Raw genomic sequence first — 17500 nt, 5'->3', positions numbered from 1 at the left:
GTGTGTGTGTGTGTGTGTATCTCCAGGCTGACTGGACCCTGGTCCTGGGGGAGCAGGCCTTGGACCTCTGTGTTCCCTCCTTCTCTCCCTCCTCCTCCTCCATCTTTGTCCTAGGCGAGAGGAACGTCTACTGCCTCAAAGACAACGGGCAGATCCGCTTCATGAAGAAACTGGAGTACAACCCCAGCTGCTTCCTCCCCTACACCTCTGGTAAATGGTACAGCCCTAGTGGCTTCTTTCCTCCCCTTACACCTCAGATAAATGGTACAGCCCTAGTTGAGTCCTCCCCTACACCTCAGGTAAATGGTACAGCCCTAGTTGAGTCCTCCCCTACACCTCAGGTAAATGGTACAGCCCTAGATGTTTCCTCCCTCCAAAAGGGAGCCAACGAGAGCAGAAGGAGTGGGACGACGATCACAAATAAAACGCGCCCCTTGACCTCAGCCCAGGCCCAGGCACCTGCCCCCCTATCCCCTACGTAGAACACGTCTGAGCTAGCTGTGTAGTACGGCGAGGCAGAGCTCCTGCCACAGGACACACACCTACGCAGTCCTTTTTTTAAACCATCTCTTGGGTGGATTGGAAGCGAACAAGCTCAGTAGCCGAGCGAGCTGTACGCTCTCTGGCTCGGGTTCATCTGATAGGGAGGTTGTAGACCCCCGGGTCTGGTCTGAGGAGGTCGGACACGGGCTCCGTTAAGAGGAGATACCACTGTGTGTATCACAGGGAGATCTCATCCGTATTGAAGACCTCCGACACACAACACGCATCGTTGCCACCGTTGTAAATGGCGCACACACATCAGATTTCCAGTAAGAGGCTGGCTTGGGAACTGACGGACACACACGGGAACTCTCCACACACACAGATCTCCACACACACACGCACACACACACACACGCACACGCTCAGTGACCTGGCTACACACACACACACACACACACACACACACACACACACACACACACACAGCCTGTTCACCTGGCTAAATGCCCCTTGGATCAGGGGTCTGCTTGTTGCATGTCAGTCCCTATATCGCTATAACCCTGCTAATGAGTTCCAGGCAACACACCTAGCTCCAGCTGAGCTCAGCTGAACAGAAGGAGGGAGGGAGGGAGGTAGGGGGAGAGGGAGAGTGGGTGAGTGGTGGAAGAGAAAGAGACGAGGGTGAGAAAGAGGGAGGTATCATTGGCATCAAACACACTTATCAAAGCCAGCAGCACCTGCTACTCCTTGCAGAATAGACACACGCACGCACACGCACACGCGCACACACACACACACACACACACACACACACACACACACACACACACACACACACACACACCTCTCACTCCCTGTCCGTCCACGTTGAAAATCCACCAGACACCCCCAGGTGACATCCAGTGGATGTGTTTTTTAAAGTGCTCTTCTGCACAGCATGGAAAACGGCCTCCTGCTATTGTAATCTGCTCCAGTCCCGTCAGTGGGGTTTAAATAAAGAGAGAGAGAACTTTCCGGGCTGCTGGATTTCACATTGTTTTGGCTGGAGATTTTAGTGGTTTAGCGGTCCGCTCTGAATATTTCACAGGTTTCCCCCTCTGGGCTTCAGCGATGCAGCTGCCTTTTTTGGCTGGCTTTCTTCGTTTTCTCTATTTACTCTCTCTTGTTCCTTCTCTCTCTCTTTTTTTCGCTCTTTATCTTCAAATCTCTCTCGCTCTCTCTCTCTCTCAATTTCATTTCGTATCCTCTTATTTTTCCCCCCAAGGGGTGATAATATGGCCACTTAACCCCAACATTGTAAATAGCACGCCTCTAATTGCAGTGTGAGAGTAAACACACACACGCACACGCACACACTCACAAGGTGAGGTCGGTGCTGCAGAGAAACTATTGCCACATGTCTCATACAAGGCTATTTTTACCAGGGTTTTTTGCCACAGTGGAAGAACAGAACGAATCTGGAGGGGTGAAAGAGGATAGGATGAAAAAAGAAAGAAAAGCAGACACTATAGGTAGAGGATGTGAGTCCCCTGTAATTCCTTCTCGTTGGAGAGTGAGAGAAGGGCGCTGGTGTGGCTTTGAAGTGGCCGAGAGGTCATTGGCCGTCCCTGTCATTTTGTCCGTGCCGCCTCTGCCCTCTTTGCCCATTCTGCCCTGTCCCGTGTTCAGCTCCGTGTGAGGTTAGCTAGGCGTGTGTGCTGCGTGTGGCCCTCAGATCTAGCATGGTGGCAGTCAGGCTAAAGTTTAGGACATTGTGCCAGAGAGTGTAGCTGCTTGTGTGTGTGTGTGTGGCAAAACCGAAAGGCGGCTGCACATGTGCATGCGTGCGTGTGTGCGCCTGCGTGTGTGTGTGTGTGTGTGTGTGTGTGTGTGTGTGCATGCATGTGGGTGTATGTGTGTGCGTGCATGCGAGTGTGTGTGTGTGTGTGCATGCGTGGGTGTGTGTGTGTGTGTGTGTGCATGCATGTGTGGGTGTGTGTGTGGGTGTGTATGTGCGTGCGTGTGTGCATGCGTGTGTGTGTGTGTGTGTGTGTGTGTGTGCATGCGTGTATGTGTGCGTGCCTGTGTGTGTGTGTGAGTGTGTGAGTATGTGTGTGAGTGTGTGTGTGTGTATGTGTGTGTGTGTGTGTGTGTGTGTGTGTGCAAACGCGTGTGTGTGTGTGCAAACGCGTGGGTGTGTGTGCAAACGCGTGGGTGTGTGGAAACTTGTGTGCTGGCTGGTATTCTAGAATTATTGTCATTGTTGAAAGTGAAAGAAGTTTACGTAGTGAGAGTTCTCTTTGAGATACAGTATATCTCAAAAGTGAGTACACCCTTTAGATTTTTGCAAATATTCTGTTATATCCTTTCAGGGGATAACATTATCCTACTGAAACTTTGATATAACTTAAAGTAGTCAGTGTGCTGCTTGAATAACAGTATAGATTTATTGTCCTTTGAAAATTACTCAGTACACAGCTGTTAATGTCTAAACAGCTGGCAACAAAAGTGAGTACACCCCATAGTGAACATGTCCTAATTGTGCCCAATGATGTTGTTTTCCCGCCCTGGTGTCATGTGACTCGTTCGTGTTACAAGGATTCAGGTGTAAATGATAAGCAGGGCTGTTAAATTTGGTGTTTTGGGCACAATTCTCTCTGAATGCTGGACAACATGGCACCTCATGGCAAGGAACTCTCTGAGCGGCTGAAAAAAATGATTATTGCGCTTCACAAAGATGGCCGTGGCTATAAGAAGATTGCCAACACCCTGAAAATGAGTTGCAGCACAGTGGCTAAGATCATACAGCGGTTTTCCAGGACAGGTTCCACTCGGAACAGGCCTCGCCAGGGTCGACCAAAGAAGTTGAGTCCACGTGGCTCAGCATCATATCCAGAGGTTGGTTTCCAAAAATAGACGTGCGAGTGCTTCCAGCATTGCTGCAGAGGTTGCAGAAGTGGGATGTCAGCCTGTCAGTGCCCAGACCATACGCCGCACACTGCATCAAATCGGTTTGTATGGCCGTCGCCCCAGACAGAAGCCTCTTCTGAAACCGATGCATAAGAAAGCCCGCAAACAGTTTGCTGAAGACAATGAATCCAAGAACATGAGTTACTGGAACCATGTCCTGTGGTCTGATGAGACCAAAATAAACCTGTTTGGGTCAGATGGTGTCCGGCGTGTGTGGCGGCACCCTGGTGAGGACTACCAAGACAAATGTGTTTTGCCTACAGTCAAGCATGGTGGTGGCAGCATCATGGTCTGGGGCTGCATGAGTGCTGCCGGCACTGGGGAGCTGCATTTCATTGAGGGACACATGAATTCCAATATATACTGTGACATCCTGCAGCAGAGCATGATCCCCTCTCTTCGGAAACTGGGCCGTAGGGCAGTTTTCCAACATGATAATGACCCTAAACACACCTCCAAGATGACAACAGCCTTGCTGAAGAAGCTGAAGGTTAAGGTGATGGACTGGCCAAGTATGTCTCCAGACCTAAACCCAATTGAGCACATGTGGGGCATCCTCAAGAGGAAGGTGGAGGAGTGCAAGGTGTCCAACATCCGTGGGCTCCGTGATGTCGTCATGGAGGAGTGGAAGAAGATTCCAGAAGCAACCTGTGCAGCTCTGGTGAATTCCATGCCCAGGAGGGTTAAAGCAGTGCTGGATAACAATGGTGGTCACACAAAATATTGACACTTTGGGCACAATTTAGACATGTTCACTATGGGGTGTATTCACTTTTGTTGCCAGCTGTTTAGACATTAACAGCTGTGTACTGAGTCATTTTCAATGGACAATAAATCTATACTGTTATTCAAGCAGCACACTGACTACTTTAAGTTATATCAAAGTTTCATTAAGATAGTGTTATCCCATGAAAGGATATGACAGAATATTTGCAAAAATCTAAAGGATGTACTCACTTTTGAGATATACTGTATCTTCAAGTATCAATGAAAAGTTAACTTTGTGACCATTGAAAATACATGTTGAATGGTACAATACAGTATAAACAGTATATAAACGCAGCATTCAAGCATACAACGTAGACAAACAGGTAAAACCTAGAAAACAACATCACAGGCTGGACTTAAACTCTGGTCTGTAGGGGTGGGAGGCATTGTTAGAGCCGCCATGGTGGAGACTTGAATCTGGGCCACAGAAAATTGTGACTTGCTCTATCATTTGCAGTCGCCTGTACCCCTAAATATATTTCAAGAGAGTCTCAGCTTTCTAACCATGTCAAATGTGTGTCTCAACTCTGAATACTGACTGAGAAAGAGCCAGTTCCAGTCAGAATATTACTAAACACTTATTTAGGAAAAAGTCCACTCCTGAAGTTGACCCTATTTTTGAGGTAAGGCTACCGTGTTCCAGGCATTATACACTAGACAAACATTATAGGTAGAGGATGGATGTGTCCCCTGTAATTCCTTCTCGTTGGAGAGTGAAAGAAGGGCGCTGGTGCTTTGAAGTGGCCAAGAGGTCATTGGCCGTCCCTGTCATCCCTGTCATTTTGTCCGTGCCGCCTCTGCCCTCTTTGCCCGTTCTGCCCTGTCCCGTGTTCAGCTCCGTGTGAGGTTAGCTAGGCGTGTGTGCTGCGTGTGGCCCTCAGATCTAGCATGGTGGCAGTCACGCTAAACACTGGACATTGTGCCAGAGAGTGTAGCTGCTTGTGTTTGTGTGTGTGGCAAAACCGAAAGGCGGCTTCACGTTATTAGACCATTTCACCAAGGGTGAGTCAGCCCAGGGTTCAACCCTGTGTGTGTGTGTGTGGCTCAACACCCAGAGTGAACCTTTCATAAATTTTCAACCCTGACCTGGAATAATAATAATAATGAAAAAAATGAAAAAAGCATTTCAGTTTTTAGGATCACTGCTTGGCCTTAATACCATTCAACTCAACATAAATCATGTATTTTCTTCAATGGTATGATGGCTAATCAAGACATGGTTTTTAAATGTGGTCTGGTGAATTGAGTTGTACCCCTGTTAGAAAGCAAAAGTATCATTATTCAACATTGGTATTTCTTCAACATACTGTATGTGGGGAGTGCACAAGTGCATACTTCAGGAAAGGGGTATAGAAATAGGATGCAAACATACATCTCCTGCTACTTTCTAACTCACCTCTATCCTTTCCTAGTTTCTGAGGGTACGACCAATGCACTGGTGGGTAACCATAACAACATGCTGCTAGTGTACCAGGACGTAACTCTGAAGTGGGCGGCCCAGCTCTCCTGTGTGCCCGTGGCCGTACGCATCGCCAACTTCCCGTGAGTACACACACACACACACACACACACACACACACACACACACGCACACACACACACACACACACACACACACACACTCAAACACACACACACACACACACACACACACACACACACACACACACACACAGGGTGACTCACCCTTGGTGAAATAACGCGAAACCGCCTTTCGGTTTCGCTACAAACACAAGCACAAGCAAGCATTCTCTGGCACAATGTCAATCTCTCTCTTTCTCTCTCTCTCTTTCTCTCTCTTTCTCTCTTTCTTTCTTTCTCTCTCTTTCTGTCTCTGTTTTTCTCTCTCTCTGTCCAAACACACTGGCTTAACTTAACCCCAACACACTTACACACACTGTTTTCTCAGATTCCCCCTTTATCTGATAAGGTAACAGATACCCCTGTAGGCCTTTACTTGGGGAAGGGGGATGAAAGAAAGCCGGGGACTCTAAATGGAGCGATGGAATGGAAGGAGGGGAGGGGAGGAGCAGTTCCTAGAGTAGAAGCGCTTGGATGGAGCGCCATTCCTCCATTTATTCTCTCTATTCTCTAGTCCTGTCTGTCAGCACCTGTTTGATGAGCGCTCCCTTTGTCATCCTCCTAGAACACACACACACACACACACACACACACACGCATGCACGCACGCACGCACGCACGCACACACACACACACACACACACACACACACACACACACACACACACACAGACCATAAGCATACCAGGTGTGTTATTATTAATCATCAATTGTTATGATTATCAGCATGAGAAATCCACTGTGATCCTTTGTAGGAAATGACTTCACAATGCCTTCCAGCTGGCCAATCAAAACAGATAAGAGAGTGGCGGACTGGACTGTAGCTGTACATATTACTATAGCAGAAATGACCGTAATCAACAAGCGATTTACAACAATTACATTTTTAGAATGTGAACACTGATGAATAATGATCCAGATTAGCTATGTGTGTTTATAAGACACCTTTGTGTGTGTGTGCGTGTGCGTGTGCGTGTGCGTGTGTGTGTGTGTGTGTGTGTGATTAATTATGCTTTACATATTAATCACATAGCACATGATTAGCTACACGTCTGCTGCAGACATGTGGGAGAAAGATGAAGAGCTTTGCGCTCCATACAGCTTTATACACACACACACACACACACACAGGGACCCCTCACTATGGGACGCACACTGTTGTGTACCTTTCACTAAAGACCTCTATTCAATCACACCTGGTACAGGCCAGTGACACGTGCAAGTGAAAGCCTGGTCTATCACCCGTCCCAATAAAGGGATGCTGCAAGTGTGCCATTATGGCACATTACATATGTAACACTGAGTTCTCTTTCAGTTGACTTGATTTGACCCCTCACTCTGGGACCCTGTAAAACGCCCAATTGCCTGGTCTGAACTGGAAACCTGTACGAATACAAGAATGTCCCCCTTCTACATCACAGTCTCTAAACCAGAGGGTGCAGTCCTCTCCCGGCTGCAAACCGTAAGGGGAGGAGAAGCCCAGCTGGCAGGAGCACATATCAAGCGACCAACCTCCAAGCAGAACAACCTTGAACAGGGCCCAGGACGCTGCCAACCTGCAGGTGGAGTGTGCCTGGATCCCCCCATGGGGCTACAATCTCCCTGAATGCAAGCCTCACAAGCCCCCACACTCCAGTGGGAGAGGCGCTGTAAAGACGGTGTCCAAACCCCTGGCAGGGTTCACCAAGTGGTCACAAACCTGGATAGGGGCTCTCTTATGCTCCTGTTCTGGTAGGAATCGGCAGGGAATGGAAGGAGCAAACTGCAGCATGCTGAGTTATGCTGTGGATTAGGGTTGGATAGGGTTGGATGGGGCGTCTGTGGCGCAGGAGGAAGAGCCGCCGTCTAATGATCGCAAGGTTGGCAGATCGGCGGTTCGAGCCCCGGCTGGCCACATGTCGAAGTGTCCTTGGGCAAGACAATGAAGCCCAAATTGCTCCCAGTGAGCGGGCTGGCGCCTTGCATGGTAGCTTGCACAATTGGCTGTGGCCAGGGCGAGTAACAGTGCAATCTCATAAGACAGTATCTTTACATGAACAGTCTGAGGAACTCGAAGCGGTCACAAGTGAACTAAGATCACCCCGCAGACCTTCTCCTGAAGCCAGATATGTCCTCACCGTAGAGAAGGTGTTGCTTTAACAAGCAGGTGAGAGGAGGGCATAGATAGGGCCATGGAAGGCATAATTCTGCGGCTCTCAAACCACACATCAAATAGCCTCTTTAGGTCATAAGACCTCTGCTGGAAGCCAGAGGTCACTAGGTTGGACTTTAACGTGTCAAGCCCATAGATCCGTCAGATCAGGGTGAGGTTGAGGTACTTGGCCCTGCGCCTGGGACAATAAGACCCAGCACAAGGTGAGTTGCCAAGGGCTTTACGCAGAGTTGCTGAGCTATTTGCAGCCTCCAAGCTTTCCTGGGCCAATTTGGAGCTCTCTGGAGTAGGGAGGAACAAACACAGTGCTCCTGTGTTCAACTTCCTGGCACAAGACTGACCCTGAGGGACAACAAATGTCTGCTGTTTATCGACCACTGATAAGAATAAGAGAGCGTGCTTTCCTCCTTCGCCTAAGCCACTGTGAGCATAACTTGACCGTAATGTCTCTATAAGAACGGGGGGAAATGCTTGAGGGCCTGAGTTTAGTTTGTTTAGTGGGCTGTTGGCATGTTTAGAGAACGCCCCGACCAATGTCGCAGACCGAGCATCTGTCATGTAAAAAGTCCCTCATCCCTGAAGTAACACGTCACAACCCGTCGCTCGGTGGAGTGGCGGGGCTCTCTACCACGCCAATCCTGCCAAACACTGTGTGGAGACGAGCCGGTGGTGAAATAGATACAGCCGGAGTGAAGACAGACGAAACTGAAGGTCTCGCATGTGGAGGAGGCCAAGCCGAATGACCACAGTCGATGGAGCCATTACGATGGCACCGCAGACACGTGTGGCTCGAAAACCCCAGGCAGCTAGAGGCGTCTGTCTGAGGCTGTGTGTCTGTCTGGGTTGCGGGAAACTCTGAACAAGACCAAGTCCACAGTCCGATGGTTCCACAGCTTGGCTGGAAATAATCAAGCTTTGGCACGATTCACCTGGAAGCCTAGATTGAGCGGCAGCAGCAGTGAGTTCCACTGCTTCCACCTCGGAGTCCGTGCATACGTGCCACTTGACGAAATGCGTGAGGATCCAAATGCCTCGGCACACTTTGTGAATGTCCTTGGGGCTAGGGACAAACGGAATGGCAGAGTGGGATACTCGTAAGATTCCTTCCAATGGGTGGATCTCAGAAACCAACCGTGTGCCTGACAAACCTTGATGTAGAAATAAGCATCTTAGAGGTCAACCTTTGTGAACCAGTTACCTTGGCAAGTGGCTTCTAACAGGGCCTTATGCCTAAGCATGCGAAACTGATGTGGCTGTTTTGAGGCGCCATAGGTCCAGTACGGGGCGTGAATCCCCCCTTCCTTTGAAACCACAAAGTACCGGCTGTGGAACCCTAGTTGCGATTCTGCCTCGGGAACCTGTCGGATCACGCCCTAGGCCAACAGAGAGTATATTTCGTCCAGTAGCGTTTGGGTCGTTTTCCATGTGCAATTAATTGCACAACCACCTTGAGGGCAGGAGGTCAGCTGCACATTCACAAGGTAAGAGATTTGCTTGTCAAAGCACGCCAAGGGCTCGGTTGTCTGGAGACAATGAGTCGCTTAGTTAGCCGACCGTCCAAGTGCCAGCCTACATGAAGGACCTTGCAAGTTCTAATAATAACCTGAGGAATTATTGTCAAGCTAACAAGGGTTCAAACAATTCCCTATTCGTCTGCAATCCACTATACATAAGGCTTCCTCTTTGGTGGTGTAAAAGAGGGTTAAACTGTACGGCAAAACAGGTCTGTAAACTATGTTTACGTGTATTTACTCTCCACTCTACGTCCCTGATTTTGGGATCTTTGATACATTGATCTACAATGGTAGATTGATTGTACAGTATTGTATTAAGCTATATATAGCATGTAGGTTATAAATGCTCGGTTGTTTGCTGATATACAGTATATATACAGTATACTCTGGAATAGAATGGTAGGTTTAACTAAGTTATGGTAGTGTGTGTGTGTGTGTGTGTGTGTGTGTGCGTGTGTGCGTGTGTGCGTGTGTGCGTGTGTGTGTGTGTGTGTGTGTACACGTGTCTGTCTGTCTGTGTGTGTGTGTGTGTGTATCTGTAGCAGTAAAGAGTTTATGTCCACCATGTGACGCCCTCCCATGCAGGTGAGGGGCTGCTGCTGCTGTGTGCTCAAACCCCCCTGTGTGTGTGTTACCGCCTCACTGGCCTGGAACCACAACACATCTGCAACTAGTTAAGACACACACACATACACACAGCATCACTTTACATGTCCTCAACTCACTACCCCCTTCCCCTGTCTCTCGCTCTCTCTCTCTCCCTCTCTCTCTCTCTCTCTCTCTCTCTCTCTCTCGCTCTCTCTCTCTCTCTCTCTCTCTCTCTCTCTCTCTCTCTCTCTCTCTCTCTGTCTCTCTCTCTCTCATTCTCCTTGTTCTCTCACACAGTCACACTCCCTCCTCCTAAGTCCAGTCATAAACTTCCAATCTCTCTCTCCCCTCTTCTACTTCTGCCAATCTACAGTACATAAGTAATGGCTAGGAAATCTAGCTAAGCTATCTCTATTTTCCCACACAAATCTCATCATGGGCCATCTGCAGTGCTCTTATTACGTCCTATGATGTGTGCGTGTTTGTGTTTGTGCGCGTGTGTGTGTGTGTGTATGTTTGTGTCTGTTCCCAGTCTAGGTTTCCCACAGAAAAGGCAGATGAATCAAACCATTATCATCTTGTTTTTCTTCCACACATCCCACCCCCGCCCCCCACCCCCACCTTCCCCTCCCCTCACAGTGACCTGCGTGGTGTGGTGGTGACACTGAGCTCAGAGGGCCATCTGCAGTGCTCCTACATGGGGACGGACCCCTCGTTCTTCTCCACGCCCAAGGTGGACTCCCGCGAGGCTGACTACGCCCAGGCGGACGCCGAGATGAAGAGCCTGCAGAGGATCATCAGAGAGGCCACTAGGACGCAGGGTGGGAAGAACACCTTCTCAGAACCCCCTAGAACCATCACTCAGAACCCCCTAGAACCATCACTCAGAACCCCCTAGAACCAAGGATCAGAACCCCCTAGAACCAGCACTCAGAACCCCCTAGAACCAGCACTTGGGGCTGGAGAAATATAGAATGTCCAACACAGTGTAGGGATGGAGCTAGAACCTTTAACTTCCTGAGTACTTTTAACATGCTTAAGACCAGACATAGAGAAGGACTCTGACAATGCAATGCCAGATACGAGAAATACAGCACCAAACTAACTCACTCTGTCTGTCTGCTTTCACTCAGATATCCTCCCTCAAGCAGATAGCGAGGAGGACTTGACTGTTACTGCTACTGTTTCCAAAGACATGGACAGCACATCGGTGAGCGCACGTACACACGTACGCACGCATTTGTGCCACTAAAATGAAGTAAAGCTTTTGGAATCGAAAGCAAAATAATGAATATTGCAAACAAAAATACAAATATTGAAAGCAAAACATAAGCAAAAAGGATTGTGAGCAAAAAAACCGTTATTTCAACTTAACTTGCAAAACTAGTCTCTATGACTAAAATAGTTTATTTATGAAATATTTTCAATGGAAACACATTTGAATCCATTTCAATGTCATATTGCAATCAAGCGCCTCCATTTGCCTGCGGATTTCCCACCTTTGGTTACGTTTCCCAGAACTTTCGCTGCTTGTCTTTGCATTTATTTATTTTTTCCTCTCAGTGGTTTGGTACAATCATAACATGCAGGCGGCATTTAGAGTGAGGCATATTGATGCATCTCCATTAGTCAAACAGTTTTGGAGTGATAGTTGAGCCTCACCAAAGAGAGTAAGTAAGAATTTACAAATTTTCCATAGAGCATCGCCTAATGCCAACAGCTCGAAGTTGCTATTGGCTAGCAGCCCTCTTGATACATTCCTTGACCATTTGGTAGTTCACTGTCTACTGGTAGGCATATGCATTCCATTCAGAGCAGACAGAACAACGGAGAACTCAGGTAAAATGAGTGGCGGTGGTCTGTGTATGCAGACCAAATGCAGCCCCCACCAGCACCGCGTTCCTACCTGACGAGCTAAACCACTTCTATGCTTCGACCAGGACAACAAAGACCACCAGCTACTCACGCTCTCCGAAGAGGAGGTCTTTCACCAACTGAGCAAAGTAGATGTTCGAAAAGCTGCTGACGGCATTCCTGGCTGGGTGCTCAGGACGGGCGCAAGACTGCTGACCCCGGTCTACACTGACATTTTTTCTGAGTGGGGCAGTCCCATTCATATTTTTCATTTTATTGGACAGATATAGTGAAGACAGACAGGAAAGTAAGGAGAAGAAGGGAGAGAGGGCATGTCAGCAGGGCATGGGCCATATTCGAACCCATGCCGACATGGGCATAAGTGTGCACTGTAGACCATGGTGTTAGACCACTGGACCACACCAGGCCACTCCACCCTGACCCACCTCGACACAAGCAACACCTACGCTAGGATGTTGTTCATTGATTTCAGTTCAGCTTTCAACATGTATCATATGATGTCATTAAGAAAAAGAGGTTGTTGTTGAGCCGTTTATTTACAAAGGTTGCTTGGAGGACCATTTGATGTGCATTTCTCATCACTTTCCGTGTCTATTTAGAACCTAGTCTCCTCATATAGCACAATGCCCTTCGATATTAGATGTTAGCAGCATTACCCCAACATGCTAAAAGCCCCACCTCTTGGTTTCATCCTCTTTGGCCTCACCTACTGATCCAGCTCTCAACTTTAGGTGAGTACCTGGTATACCATGATTAAATAGCCAGGTTAATCATTAACTATGAATGTTTCATGAAGTGTGTTTAGTAAAAGCATGTATCTTCTTGTGAGATAGATCAGCTAGATAGCTATGTATGTGGTGTTCAACCAGCTAAAGTATCTAGCCTGTTAATAGTCAATCAATGTTATGCCAGAGATGTGGTCATGTCTGCCTAAGAGCTGACAGTGTAGCTGGTGCCTTTCTACTTTAGCTGGTTGGCTGTATGTTATAGCCTTATTAATTATTTCAGACTCCTAGGCTAAATCCACAGTCAGTCACGCCTGGAAGACCATTAGTAAATGTCAGACATGTACTAGAATGTGTTTGTCATAGGCATAGCTGTAATAGTTATCTTTCACCCGTCGACTATCGCTAGTTAATGTTGACAGTATCTTCACCTGAGAATAAGACAATGTAACAGCTGCACAATGTCTCATCACTGTTCTGACACATACCTGTTTATTATATCAAGAACAGAATATCTCCAAGACTTCGGACTTGACATTGGTAAAAAACATTCATGACAATTGTGTCACTGTTTCAGAAGAAGAGCCGGAAGACCACAAGGAAGAGGCTATCCACTTGGCCGAGGCACAACAGCAGGAGCAATGATGCCAAGAGATTACCCTCTTCACACTTGAATGAATGTTAAATCATCATGGCGGTTGAACTCATATAAGAATGACTTACAATGAATGTTTATCTTAAAGAATACTCACGGAGCACGGAACAACCATACACAGTATGTTAGGAACATTGGTAGGGACAATGTTTCGAAAAGCACATTCAATATTTTATACTTTATTATAGATTCTGTTTTTCTATGTGTCGATAGTATAGGGTTTCTTATGAGAATGGGAATGGTTAGGCCCATCAGTGAAGACTGTGACTGTCTGCCTGGGCGCAGGTGCAGGAATACACAGTTGACACTGAAAAGGGGAAGGCTGTTGGCAGGGTCAGGTAATCTACTCTAGACTTTGTGTGGCCATCATCATCCTAATAATCCTCCACACTGTATGACCGTAATCCTGGAATAATAACAACAACAACATGTGTGTGTGGGCAAACAGCACATTTTCAAATACCCGTAATAATACACTACATGTATATTTGACAGGATCACATAGGTGTATATTACATAGCATAGCCATTTTGTATAACATAGCCTTAACCTATCCAATAGGACTACTTTCAGACTCTGGCTGCGGTCTGTGTAGTGTGTTTAGAAAACATCAAACCTCATTAATGTATTATTAAGTATAGATTCTGATATGAACACTTATATTTTGTTTTGAGGAAATGCTTTGGCCAGTCATTGCCCAGGTCATTCAGTTAACACCCACATATTGAATAATACTAAGTATACAATATTTTCCACATTTCTCTGCCTCATAAGGAGCAAGGATAGTTAACAAAAGTAAGAAGTATGGGTAGACCTACCAAATACTTGTAGTGCCTTTACTGATATTGATTTAGTTTTAATGAATAAATATCGGTACCAAATAGGTAACAGAATGACAAAATCAAATCGTTAACGGAATTACTGAAATTGAACTGGCTACATTCACTTACCGTACAGGTTGTACACGTCCTAAAAGGGTTTTTCGGCTTTCCCTGTGGGAGAACCCTTCAATGTACCCTTGTGTGGGTTCTACAGAGGGTTCTACATGGAACTTAAAAGGGTTCTTCCACAGGGACATCTGAAAAACAGTGGGACATTATACAGTAGTAGTTATAAACCCACAGCATCAACATCTCCATCAAGCACCACATCAACAGCCTCATCATATGCTCCAGTAAATGGTGACATCATTGTTATTCTGTACAGCAGGGAAGTTAAAGCCAGAAAATCACACAAATATGTAGCACGTAACTTCCATTGAGCATGATGACATGCAGTACATGTTGCACATTTCTACAAAAAGGACATCAAGAGATGTGTCTTCATCATTAAAGAGTGCACTGTGTGGTGTGGTGATCCTAAGACTGATTCTGAGGATCCCTCCACACCGGTTACAGAGAATAAAGTAAATAAAACATTTTGCTGAGGCCATCTCAAACTACCGTACTCTAGTAGTATGTAGTCTCTCTGCACATGACATACGCCTAATTGTATTTCATTTGTTCAAAATAGTTTTTGGTGCCAAAACTGTCGGTATAATGAATGAATGAATGAATGAATGGTCTTTATTGTCATTGCTATAGTACAGGTACCAAACAACGAAATTTGGGAGGGGTGGCTCCCCTGGTGCTAGGAAAGAAAAAACAAGAAAAAAAAAAACAAGAAGGGAAAGGAGCTGGTTTACATAAATAAAGGCTATGTACACTATCCACTATACTATACTGTACAGATAAAACGACTAGGGTTGTCATATTGCACATAGTGTTATTGCACATTAATTTAAAGTGTCGCAGTTTGCAGGCTTGAAATGTACACATTTGTGCCTCAGCACTACACCAGATTTTTTCAATAATGGTATAATTTAGTATATTGCGAGCTACCTTATTCCTTGGTCTCCTCTGACCAAACATACACTGAACCACTTAATGTCATTGATTTAAATCACATTAAATAAAGAGTTTCACAGGGAAATGTATCTTGTGTTTTGTGAGGTTTGAAGTTGATAATGTATTCTTTTATCACCCTAATGAGAGTATCTATTGTATATTTCTTCCTCTTGTTTCCATATTTTAGCTACATCATCATATACAGAATGACAAACAAATGCAGAAGTTATGAATTTCTGTAGGGCACTCATGCAGTAATTCTGTTACCATCATTCTGTTATTGGATGTAAATCCACTTCACTTACTGCAGCTCAGCAACCAAAAGAGATATTTTCAAATATCATATTGCGAGCTACCTTATTCCTTGGTCTCTGCTGACAAAACATACACTATATAACCAGGGTATATCATGTAATCACCGACAGCTGAGAGCTGGTCAGACTTGTAATTTTATTCTGGGTTCAGAGAGGATGTCTACAAAGTTGATCAGTGTGTGAGGCTGAACTATCGCTCTAAAACCGTTTGACCAGTGGAGATGCATCAACATCCACACGTTACACATTATGATTGGGCCATTATGTGGAAAGCAAAAACATTTAGATGCAAAGACAGCCAGAGAAAGACAAGTTCTGTGTAATATATTCAAAGGTGGGAAAACTGTAGGCAAAGGGAGTAGCATCAGTAGCATTATAAGTGAAAATATTTCACATAAAACTTCTCATAATACTTTTTGTGTAAAATGTTTTTGTGGTCAATATTTGTATTTTTGCTTGCAATACTAATATCTGCTTTTGCTTCCAACAGCTTTTCTTAATATTAATGGCACAAATCTAATTCCACACACACACACACACACACACACACACACACACACACACACACACACACACACACTCCTAACATTCTCTCTACCTCCACAGCAAGCTCTCATCCCAGATATCGACGGTCTACGGGTGCCCTCCGTCACTGTGAAGGTAAGTGATGACCTCATCAACATTCTCCCATCAAGGCTAATATTAACTCACTATCGCTTTAGAATAGCTTGATATGAATCAAGAAATCACTCTCTCCTTTTCTCTCCCTCACCCACTCCCCCTTTGTCCATTTTTCTTTCGATTCCTCTCTTCATCTCTTGGTCTCTTTCTCTCCTATCACCATCCCTCCCTCTCTCTGTTACACCTTCCCTCCCTCCCTCTCTTTCTCTCAGATCAAGGTGAAGAGTCGCTGTGCCCTTCAGAGGCCTAAGCTGACCGTGTGTGTTCAACCTCCGTTGGCTGTCACCCAGGAGCAGTTTGTCTTGGAGCCTATGGGTGAGCTTCTCTGTCTCTGTCTCTGTCTCTGTCTCTGTCTCTGTCTCTATCTCTCTCTGTCTCTGTCTCTGTCTCTGTCTCTATCTCTCTCTCTCTCTCTGTCTCTCTCTCTCTCTCTGTCTCTGTCTCTGTCTCTGTCTCGTTCTCTGTCTCTCTCTCTGTCTCTCTCTGTCTCACTTTCTGTCTCACTCTCTCTCTCTGTCTCTCTCTCTGTCTCTCTCTCTTTCTCTCTCTCTCTCTCTCTCTCTCTCTCTCTCTCTCTCTGTCTCACTGCCCCGCTCACTCTCTTCTCTCTCACGTGTGCACTTTCTTGCTCTTTGTTCTACTTACATTTTTTCCCTTTCATTCTATCCTCTCTCACTCTCTCGCTCTGTTTCTCTCTCTGTCTCCTAATCATTATTTACCAATGTCTCTCCTTTCACTTTGGTTTTCTTTTTCTGTCTCTCTCTCCATCCTTATCATTGTTCTTGGCCAATGTCAAGCCATGCAGAGAGTCTGAATGAATGAATGAAAGAATGGATGAAAGAAAGAAAGAGGGAGAGAAGTGTACTTAAACATTATCAGTTTACGATAGCAGACAGATGAAAGCATGCACGTGCACACACACACCCACGCGCACGTGTGCACACACACACACACACACACACACACACACACACACACACAATATCTAACTGAAACAATAGTATACTCACCTTGTCCAGGTAAAACACGGTCAACTCTCACCTAAAGCAAACAAACATCATTACATTTACATTTACATTTTTGGCATTTAGCAGACGCCTTATTCCAAAGCGACTTACAATCAATACATTTGAATACTAAGCATGTGAATCAGCAGTCCACCATTCGTTGCAGGAAGAGTACTCTAGCTCGGGCCCGGGGCCACTGATAGGAGGAAAAACCTTCTCCCTATTATCGCCTTCTACAACCCCCTTTTTTTATTTTTTATTTATTACTGGAGAAACGACCCTTTCAGTCAGGACGTCTTAATTTAACCAAGTATTGTAT

At 46.0% G+C, this 17500-nt stretch overlaps 1 protein-coding gene across 1 annotated transcript in view; it reads left to right on the top strand.

Moving 5' to 3' along the window:
- Window positions 1-17500, top strand: part of bbs9 (Bardet-Biedl syndrome 9) — a gene marked incomplete at both ends in the record, with an annotated part of 160634 nt that overhangs the window by 14051 nt on the left and 129083 nt on the right. The window contains 6 exons of the mRNA XM_080541005.1: window positions 27-210; window positions 5616-5745; window positions 10678-10859; window positions 11172-11248; window positions 16100-16153; window positions 16387-16489. Of these exons, the coding sequence (XP_080397131.1) occupies window positions 27-210; window positions 5616-5745; window positions 10678-10859; window positions 11172-11248; window positions 16100-16153; window positions 16387-16489 (730 nt within the window). The remainder of the gene's footprint in view (window positions 1-26; window positions 211-5615; window positions 5746-10677; window positions 10860-11171; window positions 11249-16099; window positions 16154-16386; window positions 16490-17500) is intronic.

Source organism: Nansenia antarctica, assembly GCF_963989245.1.
Source record: "Nansenia antarctica genome assembly, chromosome: 10".
NCBI classification, from domain to species: domain Eukaryota; kingdom Metazoa; phylum Chordata; class Actinopteri; order Argentiniformes; family Microstomatidae; genus Nansenia; species Nansenia antarctica.
The sequence above is the reverse complement of the archived record's forward strand: the minus strand, read 5'-3'. Positions and strand labels throughout refer to the sequence as shown.